Source organism: Dendropsophus ebraccatus, chromosome 14 (assembly GCF_027789765.1).
Source record: "Dendropsophus ebraccatus isolate aDenEbr1 chromosome 14, aDenEbr1.pat, whole genome shotgun sequence".
Taxonomy (NCBI): Eukaryota; Metazoa; Chordata; class Amphibia; order Anura; family Hylidae; genus Dendropsophus; species Dendropsophus ebraccatus.
The window spans coordinates 39,464,885-39,483,506 of record NC_091467.1 but is presented as its reverse complement, the minus strand read 5'-3'; the positions used below and the strand labels follow the sequence as shown (position 1 = coordinate 39,483,506).

Below are 18,622 nucleotides of genomic sequence, written 5' to 3'. Positions count from 1 at the left end.
ACACCCCCTCCCCGCGATCCGCACCGAGAGGAGGTGCATATTTTCCTGTAATGTGGCATGTCCCCGCTCTCTCTCTCCTCTCCTGTAAAGCAGCGGGAGAAAAGAGAGAGCAGGGAGACGCCGCATCACAGGAGGTGATGCACCTCCTCGCAGAACGGATCGGGGGGCACCCGGGGGAAAGGAATGTGCTGGGGTAAACTATGGGGTCCTTGGGGGGGGAAGGGGGGGGGCACTGGTCTGGGGTCTCCTGTTTGGCGCAGGGGGCGGCTGAAGCAGCGGCAGTACTTCCCCCATCAGAAGTGCCAGCAGCCACGAAGCATAAGACAGGGCTGCTGGCACTTCTGATGAGGAAGTTTTTTTTTTTTTTTTTTGTTTTTTTTTGGGGGGGGGGGGGTGTTGGCTGGTCTGGGGTCTACTGTCACACGCGGCGTGGACGGAGCTGCTGGCACTTGTGATGGGGGTAGTTTGGGGGTCTTTAGGGCGTGAGGGTGTTCACTGGGGGGGGGGGGGAGGGGAGGGTCTGCTGGCATGGGGGCAGCTGCACCTATGTGCCGTAGATGGGGCTGCTAGCACTTGTGATATAGTTATTCTTCCTATGTATTTTCTCTATACACTGCGCCCCCTGCTGGACGCTTCATAGGAATTACACCCAACCCTGCTCTGATTCGTGACGTCACGGTTCTGTAGGAAAATTGAAGCCTGCCTGATCTACTAAATTAAGTAAAATAGCACTTTATTTGCATTTCCCATAATTAGTGTATATTAGAAATTTGTCTAACTTTCCTTATGTAATAACATATTAAAAAAAAATACATTTTGCCCGGAGCTGTCCTTTAAGAGATCTTAAAACGATCGCAATAACGATTTTTTCATACATCTAAGTGATTTTTTCTCTTTGTCTAAACGCCGATAGTTATAAAAACAAAATCATTGCTTTAAAATCGTTAAACGATTGATTGGGCGAATTACTGCTCCGTGTAAAAGGACCATAGGGCAGGTGGCTGGCTGGTTGGTTGCCAGGACCTGATACCCCTCTCTACTGTATCTCAGAGTAAGGGTATGTTTACACTAAGTAAAATCGGCGTAATTACCGCCTGCCCCAGTGTCCCACAGTATCTCTATAGGAATTGAGATTTTGAGCAGCAGGAACGGAGGCACACAAGCCCTCCCAAATACAGATGGAATTCCACGACAGAGCTCTGCTGTGAAATTCTGCCGATTTTACTCACTGTGAACAAACCCTTAAACTGTTGCCACATTCTACGCATACATGTACTTGGGGTTGTGCCAACGAGCAGCAACCCTGGTGTACATGCATGAACACAGCATATGGCCATTCACAAAAATCAGCTGAATATTTTATTTTTTTAAAGGAAAATGCTAAAAGGACAACAACCGTAGCCAAATGGTAGTTATTAAAGGGGTTGTCCGGCTTAAGCAAATTTGTCCTATATAGCTGCATTATATGGAAAATATTAACCCTTTTGTACGGTTCAGGGAAGAAAAAGAGTGCTGCACCTCACACCTATGGCTGATACCTCTCGGCTGCATAAAAAACATCAGAATTCTGTATGTGAATTGATCAAGCCACACTGCCCCATGTACCGCGTGCAGGTATCTGATACACATGGGTCCCTACACTAAGTCCACACTGTGCCAGTCAGCGACAACCACCCCCGCAGGCGTGCACAGTCAGGGAAGGGAGGCCATGGAACGGCCCTGCAACCTCCATGCCACAGGGCCAGACCCAAAAATGCCACACCAAAACCCAGCCAGCACCACCGGCGGAGGAAGCTGCCCCCAAACAGCACAAGTCTGGATAAGGTATTGCACTCACCATAGCTATCTAAGATAGAATGGGACAGACAGGAGGTATTAAAACCATGAGCACTCAGGTGTCTTCCCCATTCTGTGAGAGAAGCAATGGTAAGTGTAATACCATATCCATACTTGTGTCGTTTGGGGGCAGCCTTCCCGCCGGTGGTGCTGGCCGGGTTCTGGTGGGGCTTTTTGGGTCTGGTCCTGTTGCAGGGCCGTTCCATGGCCTCCCTTCCCTGCATGTGCACGCTTTGCGGGGTTGGCGGTCGCTGACCGACACGGTGTGGAGTTAGCGTAGGGACCCGTGTGGACCAGAGGACCTGCACGGTGGTACACGGGGCAATATGGCTTGCTCAATTCATATACAGACACTCTGGTGTTGATTTTTAATATAGGCCAAGCGGCATTAGTATCAGCCATAGATGGGATGTGCAGCCGTTCCATTCTCTCCAGTTCGTACTAACCCTTTTGTGCTGCAGCTAGTTTGGGCCTTATTGACCTGTCTCACTTTATACGGTTATAGTTTCCTGATGCTTTAACATATGCTAGCGATTCTGTGACTAAAATTTGTTCAATATTGTGTGTTTTTGTGAAAAACAAAATATAATAAAAAATTGGAAAAATTTATTTTGGAAAAAAACATGCTTTTCAACGTGCAGTAAAAATAACATAACATAATAAATGTATTCTATGGGTACAAACCCACTTGACGTATTTACTGCGTGAATCAGTCTTAAAAATAAGCAGGCAAAACGCAGGTTGGCTTTATACAATTGTTCTGCGTTAAAATACGCAATTGCGTATTTTTGAATGCGTTAAAATACGCAATTGCGTATTTTTGAAGCGTGAAGCTACATGCGTTTTTCGCACAGGTTGTTAACAACTGATGCTTTGCTAACAACAAGCTTCACGCATTCAAAAATACGCAATTGCGTATTTTAACGCATTCAAAAATACGCAATTGCGTATTTTAACGCAGAACAATTGTATAAAGCCAACCTGCGTTTTGCCTGCTTATTTTTAAGACTGATTCACGCAGCAAATACGTCAAGTGGGTTTGTACCCTATAAGTATATTCACTATGGTTACAGCGATACCAAATACTACCACTTTGGTACAATAGAAACCATCTTTTTGAAGAAAAAAAAAAAGTTTCACCACATTGCAAGATCTATAGCATTCTTATCTTTCGAGTGTGGGAGCTGGTTTTGGGCTAATGTTATGCGAGAAGATGTATAGTTCTTATTAATACCAAGTTTTAAATTGTGATATTTCTCAGTGTGCACATACCCATACAATAACCTGTACTGCAATGCATTGTATATGTCAGCATTATGCTGGCAGACAATCTGTATACAGCCATCCCTCGCGCATGGCTGTGTAGAGGCACATGATTGGCAAAAAAAGTGATAAGGGGTTAAACATCCTATGCATACCTGTCCACGCTTTCCCGTTGTACTGCTGGTGGGGTCTCTAATGCCCCCTGCAGGTGCTTCATTTCAAAGACTGCTCAGTCAATCACTGACTGAGGCGGGACAGCATCATGGCCTAGGATTGGCTGAGGGGGCTGTCACTCCTGAACAAGTCCGTCTCCAAAGTAAAGCAACTGCAGTCATCGGGGGACACCAGAAACACCGCTAGTAGGAGACCAGGGGAGTGCTGACAGGTAAGCATAGGATGTCTATTATTTTCTATATGACTGCAGATATATAGGAAATATTTACCAAAGCCGGATAACCCCTCACAGCTTTGACATTTGTGACAACCCACGCAGCATTTGTGGGAGCAGTCTGCAGTTACTTTATTTACATTGACTGCAAGCTGGTTCCCTACTTTCAAATGCTGTACTATTTATACAGAGTTCATAGGAACATGAATTACAAATTTACAAAATATTGCACAAGATCACAGAATTACAGAAAATTTCAAGTTTTGCCTTTCCAAAGAGGCATACCATATTCAACTTTACCTTTTTAACCATCCTGATGTTTTGTCCTGTTCAGGATTTGTAAGACGCAAGGGAGTTTCTGAAAAAGGTTCCAGATCATGTGTCTGACCTGTTGCCCCTGCTAGGCACAGGGGGAAAAAAAATGACAGTAACAATAACAGTGGTATATATCATACTAGAGGTTTACAATCTCATGCATCACACAAGAAAATGTAAGCATATGTATCTTGAAACATTACCAATGGAAACTGCAAGTTGTCCAAATTGAAGCGCAGCTTCATCATAAAACAAAAATGTTATGAATCTTTCAAATGCATAATCATGGCCCCCACATCCTGCCGCACATCCCACCGAATGCCTGAGGTCAACCCAGCGAAATGACACCTATGTGGTGCGCCCTGTGAGGGGAAGAGGCAGGCCGCCAGCATGACAACGTCTATGTGCCACTCTGTGAAGAGGACAGGCGTCGTCCCGGGAATGCACAGTGTGGGTGTTGGTAGCTACAGCCGTACCACTGTCTCCACCTAGAGGTCTGGCAGTCGCCGGCTTGTGCGACCACCGTTGTCTCACACTTGTCTCTGCACAACAATGCTGTTACTGGGACCTGACAGAGGTACATGGACCAGTTCTGAGGGGGACCAGACAGTGAGGGGAGAGTCAGGAGTGATGGGACAGTGAGAGGAGAGTCAGGACTGATGGGACAATAAAGGGACTATTGGGACAGACAGGACTGATGGGACAGTAAGAGGAGAGTAAGGACTGATGTGACAGTGAAGGGACTGATGGGACAGTAAGAGGAGAGTCAGGCGTGATGGGATAGTGAGGGGAGTGTCAGGACTGATGGGACAATAAAGGGACTATTGGGACAGACAGGACTGATGTGCCAGTGAGAGGAGAGTCAGGACTGATGTGCCAGTGAACTGACTGATGCGACAGTAAGGGGAGAGTCAGGAGTGATGGGACAGTGAGGGGAGTGTCAGGACTCATGGGACAATAAAGGGACTATTGGGACAGACAGGACTGATGTGCCAGTGAGAGGAGAGTCAGGACTGATGTGCCAGTGAACTGACTGATGCAACAGTAAGGGGAGAGTCAGGAGTGATGGGACAGTGAGGGGAGTGTCAGGAATGATGGGACAGTGAGGGGAGTGTCAGGACTGATGGGACAATAAAGGGACTATTGGGACAGACAGGACTGATGTGCCAGTGAGAGGAGAGTCAGGACTGATGTGCCAGTGAACTGACTGATGCGACAGTGAGGGGAGAGTCAGGAGTGATGAGACAGTGAGGGGAGAGTCAGGAGTGATGGGACAGTGAGGGGACTGATGGGACAGTGAGGGGAGAGTCAGGACTGATGTGACAGTGAATTAAGGAAGCAACATCACAAGGTAAATTAGCCAATTAGCGGATGAGGCGGAACATCGCTGTGGAACAGCGCTGGGACCAGATGTATGTCGTTAATTTTATTCTTCTTTTACCACCTCCTTATCGTAAAAAAATGTAAATAAATAAAGTGTTGCTGTCTAGATAACTCATTTAAGTATCAATCTAAAAACCGACAAAAAAGAACAAAATAAGGGGCTGACGCACTCTCACAATGCCTTAGAAATTTACAAATAGGAACAAAATGGGCCCCATAGGTGTTCATCGCAGAATATGAATCCTTTTATTGCTACTCATTTCAATACTGATCTGGCTTTTTCTTCAGGCACTAAATAGCTGAGATGAAATGCCTAATAATAAAGAAAGGATTCATAAGAAATGCTCTGTGCACCTGCACTTTTTTCTGATTCTGCACTACTAGGGGTTCCTGTTTGTATATTTAAAGTGAATGTACGGTCAGGTTCATTCACTTTAAGTATTACCTATTCATATAACGGCTCTGGCACAGGGGAAATGTTGCCGCAGTCCTTTTTTTGAACCGCGGCCCGCTTCCTGTGTAGGGTGCCCTTCTATTCACAGGTACCGATCCGGGGATGAAGCACTGGAGGCGGGCCGGCCCGCCCCTAGTGGAAAGAAACCCCTGCCCCTCTATGACACGCATCATAGAGGGGAGGGGTTTTCTCAAATTGGGGGCAGGCCCGGCCGGGCTGTCCCCAGTGCTTCGCCCCCAGCCTGGTACCCGTGAATAGACCGATGCAGTACACAGGAACCGAGCCAAGGTTCAAAAAAAAAGGACCACGGCACTGACTTCCCAGTGCCGTCGCCGTTCTATACATGGGTAAAACCTAAAGCGAATATACTATCAGGTTCATCTGCTTTAAAGGAGAAGTCTGGCCAAAATTATTTTTTGATATGTTATTACTTATGGAAAGTTAGACAAATTTTTAATGTACATTAATTATGGGAAATGCACATATACTGCTATTTCCCTTAATTTAGTAGATCATGGAGTGTTAGAATTCTCTCAGAAACAGTGACGTCACGACGAAGGGTGTAATTCCTATGGAGTGTCCAGCAGGGGGCGCTCTATATGTAGAAGTCTATGGGACTTCATTGTTTCTATGGATGTCTACGTAAACTAATGTAATGTACAGTGTGCTTTATTAAATGAATACATCTATGGAATACTATGGGGAACAAGTGTCCTTGCTCCCCAAAGTATTCCATATATGTATTCAATCAGTACATTTGGATATCCATTACAGTAAGCCTGCCGAACCGCCGCCGCTGCACTTGACTATATACACTGAACTACTACTCCCATCACCTGCTCATAGTATGAGCAGGTGATGGGAGTAGTAGCTGGCTCATGCCTGCCGCTGATGCCGCCGGGAGGAGGGGGAGCCGCTCTTCACACAGGGGCTTCTGTGCAGCCATCATGCCCCCTCCGCTCCCCCCTCCTTCTTCCACGATCCGGGAAAACTTCCCCCTATCCCGGCTGACTCCCTGCCTGGCCGCCACTCTCCCCCCACACATATCGGCTCCCGGTGTCCCCGGCTGGCACGTGTGGGAGAGGACGGTCAGTGCGGACACCGAGGAGAGCGGCGGCTAGGCGGGAAGTCAGGCTAGGCGGGCGGTGGTTCGGCGGGCTTACTGTGATGGATATCCAAATGTACTGATTGAATAAATATATGGAATACTTTGGGGAGCAAGGACACTTGTTCCCCATAGTATTCCATAGATGTATTCATTCAATAAAGCACACTGCACATTATATTACATTAGTTTACGTAGACATCAATAGAAACAATGAAGTCCCATAGACTTCTCCATATAGAGCGCCCCTGCTGGACACTCCATAGAAATTACACCCTTCGTCGTGAAGTCACTGTTTCTAAGAGAATTCTAACACTCCATGATCTACTAAATTAAGGGAAATAACAGTATATATGCATTTCCCATAATTAATGTACATTAGAAATTTGTCTACCTATCCATAAGTAATAACATATCAAAAAATAATTTTGGGCGGACTTCTCCTTTAAGTATCAAACTATAGTCTGGTTCTTAATGTGATCCTGTCACCCCCCCTAAGGGTATGTTCACACTGAGTAAAAGCGGCAGAATTCCACGACGGAGCTCCCGCTGCGGAATCCCGCCTGCCTCAATGTGCCAATGGGATGCTGCACGCGCCTCCACTCTCCTCGGCTCTATGATTAAAGAACTGATGTCAAGTGTAGTTTAATAGCAGTTCAAAGGAAAAGAAAAAGCAAGAGAGATGAAGCAGAGATGAAGCAGGTTTTTTAAGGATGCCCAGAGTTCCCCTTTAAGTTTTCCAGGTCCCCACAGAGCCACCACTAGCCCCAGGAGTATGTTACAAAGTTGTACAGTGCATTATCAAATAGATCTAAGATTCATATAAAGCTAACCTCTTACCAGGTATTTCGGTGACACTCTCCACACCACAAAGAGGAGCATCTTGTGTGGTGAGCTCTAGTGATACCGAAACATTGGGTGAATCCTCTAACTTGTATACAATAGACAGCATTAGTTTTTCTGGAGCTGAAACATGTAGACAGAACAACCTAACCAAAAAAAAAAAAAAAAATCAAAACCTTACAAATGTTTACATATGGCTCCACTAAATAAGTGACATAATCAGAAGTGAATGCAGATAGAAAACCTTAAACTATTTTTGGAAAACTGGAATTCATTTCATACATTACATGATTAGGCTGGGTTCACACTACGTATATTTCAGGCAGTATTGTGGTCCTCATATTGCAACCAAAACCAGGAGTGGATTAAAAACACAGAAAGGCTCTGTCCACACAATGTTGAAATTGAGTGAATGGCCGCCATATAACAGTAAATGACTTCCATTATTTCAATACAACAGCCGTTGTTCTAAAATTACAGCAAATATTTGCCATTAAATGGCGGCCATCCACTCAATTTCAACATTGTGTGAACAGATCCTTTCTGTGTTTTTAATCCACTCCTGGTTTTGGTTGCAATATGAGCACCACAATACTGACTGAAATATACGTAGTGTGAACCCAGTCTTAAAGTGTACTACAGTAGTCAATGCATAAAAACATGAACTTTAAAAATACACTTGGACTGTATAACATACAAACTTTTTGGGAGGGTTGTGATGCATGTAATGTACACACAAACCTTTAAAAATCAGTATGCCTCATGTGCATTTGAATAAAATTAATAAGGGCCTGTTCACCATATATTTGTCCATCCTAGAAAAATGTCCATTTATTTTTTTTTCTAACAGATCAGTTAAAGTGTAACTACTATTTTAAAAACTTCTGATATGTTATAGGGACATATCAGAAGTGCGTATCGGTTGGGGTCCGGAAGCTGTGAAAGCCGTTGATAGCTAGGACGCCCCTTCATCTCTGCTTCAGGGAGGTAATTTCCACAGACTGTTCGTATTAGCAGTGTACGGAATTCATCTCCCTGTTGACGAGATGAAGGGGCAGAGCGGGTGCTCCCGCACATGCCTGCCCTTTCATTCAAGCCATAGGTGAGGCGAGACTTAAAGAGGCTGTTTAGGCAAAATTAACTTGTCCCCTATCCACAGGATAAGGAACAAGTAAGAGATTTCAGAGGATCCAACCTACGTACCCCCTGACGACCTCATGATTGGTGCCCCGGCTTCTTTGTTATGAATGTAGTGTCCCACCACAGGTGGTTCTCCAAGTTTTATTACCACCGAGGTAAAGTATCTCTGTAGCTGTGTATTCCACTCCAGCCACTATGTGTCTCACACATCCTGTGCACAGCTGCAGTACAAACCAGGTTTAGCTATGTTTTATATGTAATGTATCTATATTTCGGTCTATTGGAGCAGACACTTTGTACCTCTTTATTCTCACCTACTTTTTGTCACACCACTCTATATATAAGGTAGGGGTGTCCTATCAGAAGTGAGTTTAGTTCAGTTCTTTCCAGTTAGTTTACAGTTCAGTGAAAAGCAACTAGCCAATATGCAGGGCTAAACCCAAGAGGTGGGGTCCCCGGACAATAGGATCACCCTGTCTACAATGTGAATTTCTAAAGTTAGATCACCCCCTAAGAAAAGGCAGAGGGACTGATCCTCACTAAGGCAAAGAAGCTAAAGAGCTGAAGCACCTTACTGACACACACTAGTACATTCTGGGGATAGTCTTTAGTGGGAGCTCAACCTAGAGACAAAGGCCTAAGACTCGTACTACCTCACAAGGCGGTGGTCGCCAATACTGTGTAGGCAGAAGGCAGTCAGATATAAGCTATATATCTAAACTTGAGTATGTTAAGTTTTTCTTCTGTTGTCTGCTGAAGTCTACCCTTTGAGTTCTCTTAAAAGGAGAACTCCAAGCAAAATCAATTTTTAATATGTTATTACATAAGCAAAGATAAATTCCTAATGGACACCAACTATGGGAAATTCACATATAGTGCTTTTTCCCTCAATTTAGTAGATCAAACTGGCTGCAATTTCTCTTAAAAAAATGTGACATAGATACCCTCCCCTTATGTCCCTAGTTTAAACACTCCTCCAGCTTCTTACTTATTTTCTCCCCCAGCACAGCTGCACCATCCCTTTTAAGGTACAGCCTGTCCCCACGATAGAGTCAGACCAGTTCTCCATGAACCCAAACCCCTCCTACCTACACTAGCTGGGGGAAACTGGGGCAGGATATATCCTCCTCCCACCCCGCTCAGCCCGGGCAGGAGCTGTAGGAGGGACTCGCTGGAGGAGGCCACAGGATTGGGTGATGACATCGCTGTGGGTGCTGGAGCTGTACAGCGGGATCTGAGGGCGCAGTGTAGACCCCCGATCCCACTATACAAATCCAGCGATGCCATCACCTGATCCCACGGTCTCTGTGGCCTCCTCCTCTAGAGGTGGGGGACCTCCTCCAGCCAGTAGTGAAGCATGTGTGCTCACAGTGCTCTCCTATCCAGGCATGTGGAGTGGGTGCAGGTGAGCTGCTCTCCAGGGTGGGGGGAGGTGATGCACTGCTGCGAGTTGTCATACTATTGAGGCAGGATATCTCCCATCCCCTGCCCTGTGCCAGTCTATGGGCTACCTGGCTGGGATCTGGAGGTGAACAGGAGGATCAAACTCTCCCGCCCCCCACCACACCCACCGGCAGCAGAATAGTTTAACACAGGCCAGGCAGGATAGGAGTGGCAACGCAAGGGAAATGTGATGAGGGGGAGGAGGATGCGGCCACGGGGTGAGGGGAGAAGAAATACTGCAAATACCATCCTGGCAAAGTTGAGGTCGGTTAACCGATGCCAGAGACGGTATCGGTATTTTCACGGTATATCATCCCGCCCTACCTAGCATTAACTTTGTCATTAATAATGGGTCTTCACCAGTTTCGATCAGTTTTTTTTTTTTTTTTTTTTGTAAAATGCCATATAATACAATACAATACTATTGCAACAGGATGCTGCAAAATGGGCACTATTCTATTTGGCAACAACATTTTTCTTAATATATTCTGCAACTGATTTGAAAAAGATAAAGAAAAATTATTTAAAAAAATGACAGCCTCTTATTCATTAATAAAATATATAAAACCTTGTTGTTTAATAGTGATTTAAAAATCACATAACAGAAGAGCATGAAGCAAAAATCCTGCTCTACTGCTGCTCCCCAAAGTCAGCTGTTGTCAATATAATTATAATATATTTTAACTTCTCAGTAAATCTACCTAAAGACACGTACTTCAAAGAAACCCCTTTAGTGTCTGATGACAGTGTTCCTTCAATGAGGATGGAATTGCCTCCAAGCCAGGCATCTTTTGGGCAAATCCGTGACCTGACATAACTGGCACTTTCATTAACAGCTACCTCAGAGAAGATGGGCTGTAACTCCTGAGCACTCAGGTTAAACCAAGGACCAATGTCTTCTGCCTAAAATGATTAAGAAAGTATTATTAAGGTTACATTCACATCACATTTGATGCTTCTCCTGAGGATACTGACAGAAGACCCAAACTATCCAATCATATAAGCATTCTGAGTGATACACTATAATGTTATTGTTAAAGAATACAAACAATTTTTTTTTTTTTTACTGTATACCTATGTATGGAATAGCATAGTGTATCACACTACTCCATACTGGGGAAAATTTTGGATTTTGTGAGTATTCATCATAAAATATTTTTCTCGTCGAAGTTCACTGTGGGACACAGAGACTGTGAGTATAGGCTGGTGCCACTAGTCGGCAACACTAAGCAAAGAAAAAAGTCTTAGCTCCTCCCAGCCAGGATATACCCCTCCTGCAGGCATGGAGCTTATCAGTTTGTACACAAGCAGTAGGAGCAACCAGAAGAAGCCAACAAGGTGTACACAGTAAATCTAGAAACAGAACTGCTGATGGATTGTAAAAGGGAAGGAAGTAAAACATCCAGTAGAACCAATAAACTCTCAAATACCAGAAAAAAAAAGGATAACAGGGTGGGATCTGTGTCCCCCAAGGAACATTGCTGAGAAAAGGATTTTACGCTGAGTACTCACAAAATCCAATTTTCTTGCTCATGTCATTGGGGGACACAGAGACTGTGGGATGTCCCACAGCAGTCCCCAGGGGTGGAAACAAAAACGTTGTATAACCAACCGTCTAAGAGCTTATTATTATTTTTTCCATATTACACAAAACCCACCGACAGGTAAGCAATGTACTGGAGTTTATCGCTGCCTGGTACCATGTATCAATATAATGCTAGGAGCAGGGAAAGTGTTTAACTCTTCGTGGCACTGTAATGAAACAGCTGCGCGACTGAATCTTCGCAGCACTGTAAGATGCCAGGGAACAACCAAGGGCTTAAGAAACGGCCACTGGACAAGCCAGAGGGCGTCCAGGACCAAAGAACCCTACTAGGGAGGCTGTTTATCCTAGAGATCCATACCCATCCTCAGTCCAGAGTGGACTTGCACTCAGTCCTGACTGGGTGTGGCAACACCAATGAGTTGGGAGCCTCGGTAACTGAGGTGGTGTAGTCAGGGTAAAGCGAACACCTGCATGACCTGGGAAGTTCAGGTAAAATTAAACAAAGTGCCCTGATAGAACATGTGAACTGTAGTAACTACCCTGAAATGCTAGCGGGGGCAGGAGTATTACATATTTACTGCAAAAAGGGAGGCCGATATGTGCTACGGCTGGTAAGGGGCGCATATGCTACTCCCAGCGTGTGCAGAAAATTTGACAGGGAGGTGCTGTGCCAACAGCGTGGAGCCAAAAGTATGAATTATGACTTACCGATAATTTGTTTTTCATGGAGTCCATCATGATAGCGCCTGGAGATTGACCTTTAATGCTTATAGGAACAGGAAGCACAAAGAGGTTAAAAAGGCCTCTCCCCAGTAATCCCTCAGTGTTTACAAATTACCAACAGTATAGCATTCATCAACACTATAAACCATGGGTCTCAAACTCGCGGCCCTCCAGCTGTTGCCAAACTACAATTCCCATCATGCCTGGACAGCCAAAGCTTTAGCTTTGGCTGTCCAGGCATGATGGGAATTGTAGTTTGGCAACAGCTGGAGGGCCGCGAGTTTGAGACCTCTGCTATAAACAATAATAAATTTAGGGAGGGACCAAAGAGTCCAATTACAAGGTCCTGGGATGATGCTACATCCAACTTGTAGTGTAAGGTATGGGGCATAGACGACGATGCCACTCTACATATCTGCTCCAGAGAAGCCGCAGCCTTTTCAGCTCAGAAGATCGACATAGCTTTGGTAGAGCAAACTTTAATAGTAGGAATTTCTTTCCCAGATAATTTGTATGATTCTTCAATGGTTAATCTCATCCTTCTGGCTAGAGAACTCTTTGAGGCTTTGAGTCCTCCTTACTTTTTAACAAGGAGTCTATGACCTTCTTGGACAGGCCCTTCGGGTTTGAGAAGGACCTCTCAACAGCCAGGCAGCTAGATGGAGCTTTTCCACCTCCTGATGTTTGAGAGGACCCTGTGTAAGAAGGTTGTCCCTCCAATGCAGGAGGACTTGTTCCTCTAGAGCCAAATGTTTTACCAGGCAAAACCAGCCTCTTATTGGCCACACAGAGGCAATAAAGATAACCCATGCATATTCTGAGTGGATTTTCTGCAACAACCTTTGAATCAGTGGAAGAGGGGGAAATGCATAGGCCAGACCAGTGCTTCTCAATTCCAGTCCTCATGGCCCACCAAGAGGTCATGTTTTGAGGATTTTCTTAGTATTTCACAGGTTATATAAATTATACTCTGAGCATCAGGTATTATCACAGTAGTACTTTTTTATGGGATATCCTCCAAACATGACCTGTTGGTGGGCCATGAGAACTGGAATTGAGAAGTACTGAACTAGACAGAAGTCCCACGGTTGTTGTAGTGTGACCAAGCCTTCCAGTTTGTCCCCTGGACTTAGAGAGAAAAAACAAGCCTTGGAGGACCCCTTGGTATAGACACCACCCTCCTGGATGAATCCCCTGCCACCGTGTTGTCCGTTCTCTTTACATGTACTGCTGAGAGGGATGGCTAAATTTTCTTCTGCCCAACAGAAAATCCTTATCAAAGGAGATTGTGTTTATCGTCGCCCTGGTGGTTTATATAGGAAACTGTTGTCTCATTGTCTGAAAATACCTTAAAATTTTCTTTTCAGTATCCATTTTGTTGCTTTTAAAGCTTTGAATATTGCCTTTAATTCCCTCAAACTGGAGGAGAACCGGTGGGATTTTTCTGACCACTGGCCCTGGAAGTAGTGAGTCTTAAGGTGAGCCCCATAAGCTGGCATCTGCGGTGTGGAAGATTAGTTGTGATGGGTAACACAGTACTCCTTCAAAGAATTTTTCCACACCCAGAATAGAGACATCTTGATGTGCAACGATAATTGGGAGCGGTTCCACACCTTTAGGATTCGTACCTGTAATAAGTGGGAGTGACTTTGACACCACGTAATTGCTGGTATGCAGGAGGTTATAGACCCCAACACAGACAATGCCTCCCTCATCATGGACAACTTTTTCTGGTAGAACATCCTGAATTTTTCTTGAAGAGCAGAAATCTTCTCCTGAGGGAGAAATGTCATCTTCTGATCCATGTCAAACAGCATGCCCAAGAATTTCTTATAAGATGGGGCCAAATCCAATTTTTTAACGTTGACTATCTAACCTAGACTCTAGAGAAAAGATATAGAATGGTTGATATGCCATTCTATCAGGTCTTTGGATTGTGACATGATGTGAAGACTGTCCCAGTATAACAGAGACTCTGTTTAGTTTTACATGAGCCACTAACTCTACCACCACATTGTTGAATATGCGTGAAGCTGATGCAATGCCGAATCGTAGAAATGTGAACTGGTAATGAACCCGATGGTTGTGGAAAATGGCAAACCTTAGGTATTTCTGATGTTCTTTGAGGACAGCAATACGGAAAAAGGAATCTTTGAGATAGAATGTAGCTAACCAGGCCCCTTTTGGTATCAGAGGGGTAGCAGATTTTATGGTTTCCATCTTGAATCTTTTGTATACTGTGGCTCGATTCAGTGGTTAAGTTTATGATGGTTCTGAACATGCCATCTGGTTTCTGAGCCAGGAATAGTCTGGAATATTGACCAAGTTCTTGTTCTTTTATAGGGACCTGGGTTATAGCTCTTGACAAAAGGAGTTATGAGATGCCTGCCTATAATTACTTGCTTGGAGTGTCTGAGCTGAGATTGGTGGTACAGAATTTCAAAGGAGGGAGAGTTGAAAATTTCCAAACATCCCATTGCCAGCAAAAAAAATGGGGTATTATTGCCCCTACGAGTGCGCGGGACGAAGGAATATTTGAATCAACAAAAATTTGCATAATCTCTGCAGGAATATATAGCTAGGCAAACTAGTTATAGAATTCTAGCCCATGGAGGATATACACCCTCCTCCTTATCTTTTGTGCATTTGTATTACTTTCTTTACAGATTTTCTGGATTGCGGAGTTTGCTGAAGCTATTTGCCGCTATATATACCTGTGCATGCTCTCCAGTAAATAATTAGCTTGTGGCCAGTGTGTTCTGAGTTCCTTGCAGCTCTCTGTGTGGTTCCTCAGTTCTGGCCTGTCCCAGTCTATAGGCGCCCCCTTTTTGTTGTAGTCTGGTACCCCTTGAGTACTGGAAGTTTGTGCTTGGCCTACTTTCAGTGTCCGTACTGTACTTGTAGATCATTTCACTGCACTCTTCTTAAACTGTAAATGTTTTGTTCAGCATAGCGATTTAAGACTGCTGACACCTCTGCCCACATCAGGAACTGTCCAAAGCAGTAGCAAATCCGCATAGAAAACCTCTCCTGCTCAGGACAGTTCCTGTCTCGGCCAGAGATGTCAGCAGAGAGCACTGTCTCAATGTAAATAAAACAACACTTCCTGCAGGACATATAGTAGCTTATAAGTATAGGAAGACTTGAGATTTTTAAATAGAAGTAAATTACAAATCTATATAACTTTCTGACACCAGTTGATTTTAAAGTAAATTGTTTCGCTGAACAATCCCTTTAAGAATGAGATTTTTAATGTTTGTGTGTACAGGGAAAACACGTTTCTTCTTAAGCTTAAGGCTGGGTTCACACTACGTATATTTCAGGCTGTATTTGGTCCTCAAGTCAGGTCCTCATAGCAACCAAAACCAGGAGTGGATTGAAAACACAGAAAGGCTCTGTTCACACAATGTTGAAATTGAGTGGATGGCCGTCATATAACGGTAAATAACTGCCATTATTTCAATATAACAGCCGTTGTTTTAAAATAACAGCAAAAATTTGCCATTAAATGGCGGCCATCCACTCAATTACAACATTATGTGAACAGAGCCTTTCTGTGTTTTCAATCCACTCCTGGTTTTGGTTGCTATACAGCCTCACAAATACAGCCTCAAATATACATAGTGTGAACCCAGCCTAAGCCCTACAAACATCCCATCTTGCTAATTTGTGGGTTCCTGAATGACCTGTACCAGGTTCAAAGCTGCAGACACAGGCAGATAGTGGGTAGGAAGATAAAAGTAATGCTTCTGTCTTTGCTGATTGGCCATTTGCAAAGTTATAAAATTGCATTTTTCCTCAGAAGCTGAAGAGCCAAATCTGTGTCTGCAGCTCTACCTGGTAGGGACCTGACAGACTTTAGCTGTAGAGGTTTTGGAATATTTCTCAGGCAGTTTGTCCGAACAGATGCTGCAGCTGTTAGACTTAAAGCGTACCTGTCATTTAAATGTCTGTTTTCAGAAATCAATAGGTATCATTTGTAGCGACTTTCTGTACTCAAAAAGTTGTTTCAGAAGAAGCTTTTCTGTGTCTATAATGCTCTATTGAGGGGGGGGGAGGGGCAGAGAAGAATAAGTCAGTATGGAGAGCAGAAAAGGCAGCCCTGCACAGCAAAACATCCTGAAACATTCTCTCATCAATTTTCCAGACCTTTCTGACCTGTGAATCCAGGGTTTTATGTGCGCAGACAGTCTCAAAACTACACAGCTGCTTGTTTCCTCTTCCTGCACACCCCCTCCCCCCTCCATAAGTTATAATAGGTACAGCAGAACCAATCTTCATATTGCTTCTCTGTAATGAAGATGATGTTGCCTAATAATGCACAGATAAGAAGTGTGTTTGGACTTTTTTTCTATAACTTTTTTTTTCTGGGATTCCTTGTCTCTCTGAAAGGAAAGGAGAACCCCTATCAGAACAAAGGAAAGTAAAACCCCTATCAGAACAAAGTAACAAACATTGCATGCTGCTGACATCCTGAACCTGAAGAGGCCAGGGGAAGCACACTTGTGGCGGCAGTGGTCTAATGGGATTTGGAGGCACAGCAAAGTCTCCATGAGATAGCGTTTACCACTTGTCTTCACCGTGCTAGGGGGGGGGGGGGGGGGGGGGTGGGGGGTTGGCAGCACACCTGCTAAGTTGGGAAAACAGGGAGATATGTCTGTCTATATTTCCCACTGGGAAGCTTACACTTTTTTCTTTGCTTAGTGTCACCTCCTAGTGGAACCAGCCTATACCCACAGTCTGTGTCCCCAATGACACAAGCAAGGGAAAAAAAAGTCTAAGGAAACTAGAGCCATTTAGTCAGTATGGTGAAGAGAAAGACAGCGCTCCATAACATGAATCAGACAACTAACAGGTTGAAGAAGGGAATATATTAACTCTCACCTGAACGTGTTGTACAAACAGAAAGCTCAACTCTCAGAATGATGTGTAAGTAGGGATTACAGCCACTTCCATGGATCCACTACGGAATCAAAAGCTACAGACAAAACTACTTCACTCCAACATTGGTGACAGGCGCTGATCCAGACATAGACAGTGTATGTTAAAATGAGCAAATTTATTGAAAACACTATGGAAGAGATTTATCAAACTGGTGTAAAGTAAAACTGGCTCAGTTGCCCCTAGCAACCAATCAGATTCCACCTTTCATTTCTCAAATAATCTGTGAGGAATGAAAAGTTCAATCTGATTGGTTGCTATGGGGAACTAAGACAGTTCTACTTTATGCCAGTTTTATAAATCTCCCTCAATGTGTTTCGAAGCTGTACTGGCTTCTATTTCAAGTGTCGTATAATAGTAACAAAACAGTACATATATAGGCCAACAAGTCTATGAACGTTAGCATGTCTACATCACCACGCAGTAACCAAATTACCCAATCAATGATAAAAGGGATATTCCCTCCAAAAGCTAAAAAAAAAAAAGAAATGCTCACAAAATACATCAAAAACAGGTGTGGTGAAATGTAACCATCCGAGATGTCTGTGTTGCAGTTCAATCTGGGCTAGATCTACCACCATTACAAGCTGGGCAACAGGGCAGAACTATACTATCAAGCAAAGTCTAAACTGCAGATTTTGCTATGTAATCTACATGTTGGAGTGGCCGTGGGGACTCCAATACGTGGGTCGCACCACACAACCTTTACATTACAGTCTCAACAGACAAAGACTCCATGTAAAAAAGGGCTTCCTAAAACATGGGGTCTCAGGCATTTCTACGACATGCATGACTCTGACCCCACAAATTTGACAGTTTTCCCTAAAGATCAGAATAATTCCAGCGCCAGCAATTAGTTTGACCAGCTGGTCACAAGAAAGGTATTACAGCCCTTAAAGAAGAAGTTACTACGGCATCAAAGCTTCACTTCCTGGATAAAATGGTGATGTCACGACTCGACTTCCAGAGCTGTGTGGGCTGTCTTTGCTGGAGAGGATGATGGCAGGGGGACACAGAGGGACACAGGGCACTGGAGGGACACTGAGCATCCCTTCTGCCAATATCCTTTTGTAGTATTTATTTTGTGTTTCAAGTTTTTTGTATGTATGTCATTTGTCCTACACTAGGAGAAGAGTAGGGATTCTCATCGTGGTTGGGGCCACCCTATTAACGAGGTGGGTGACCCCAAAGGCCGAGAAAGTATTGTATTATTAGGAGTGGACAGAATGCACAGTGTCCCTC

The 18,622-nt window shown here is 44.2% G+C and overlaps 1 protein-coding gene across 1 annotated transcript in view; it reads right to left on the bottom strand.

The window, feature by feature from the left end:
• ENGASE (endo-beta-N-acetylglucosaminidase) overlaps window positions 1-18,622 on the bottom strand; it is a 104,809-nt gene that overhangs the window by 29,209 nt on the left and 56,978 nt on the right. Inside the window, exons 10-12 of the mRNA XM_069951560.1 lie at window positions 10,886-11,073; window positions 7,585-7,733; window positions 3,788-3,887 (exon numbers count right to left, since the gene is read on the bottom strand). Of these exons, the coding sequence (XP_069807661.1) occupies window positions 3,788-3,887; window positions 7,585-7,733; window positions 10,886-11,073 (437 nt within the window). The remainder of the gene's footprint in view (window positions 1-3,787; window positions 3,888-7,584; window positions 7,734-10,885; window positions 11,074-18,622) is intronic.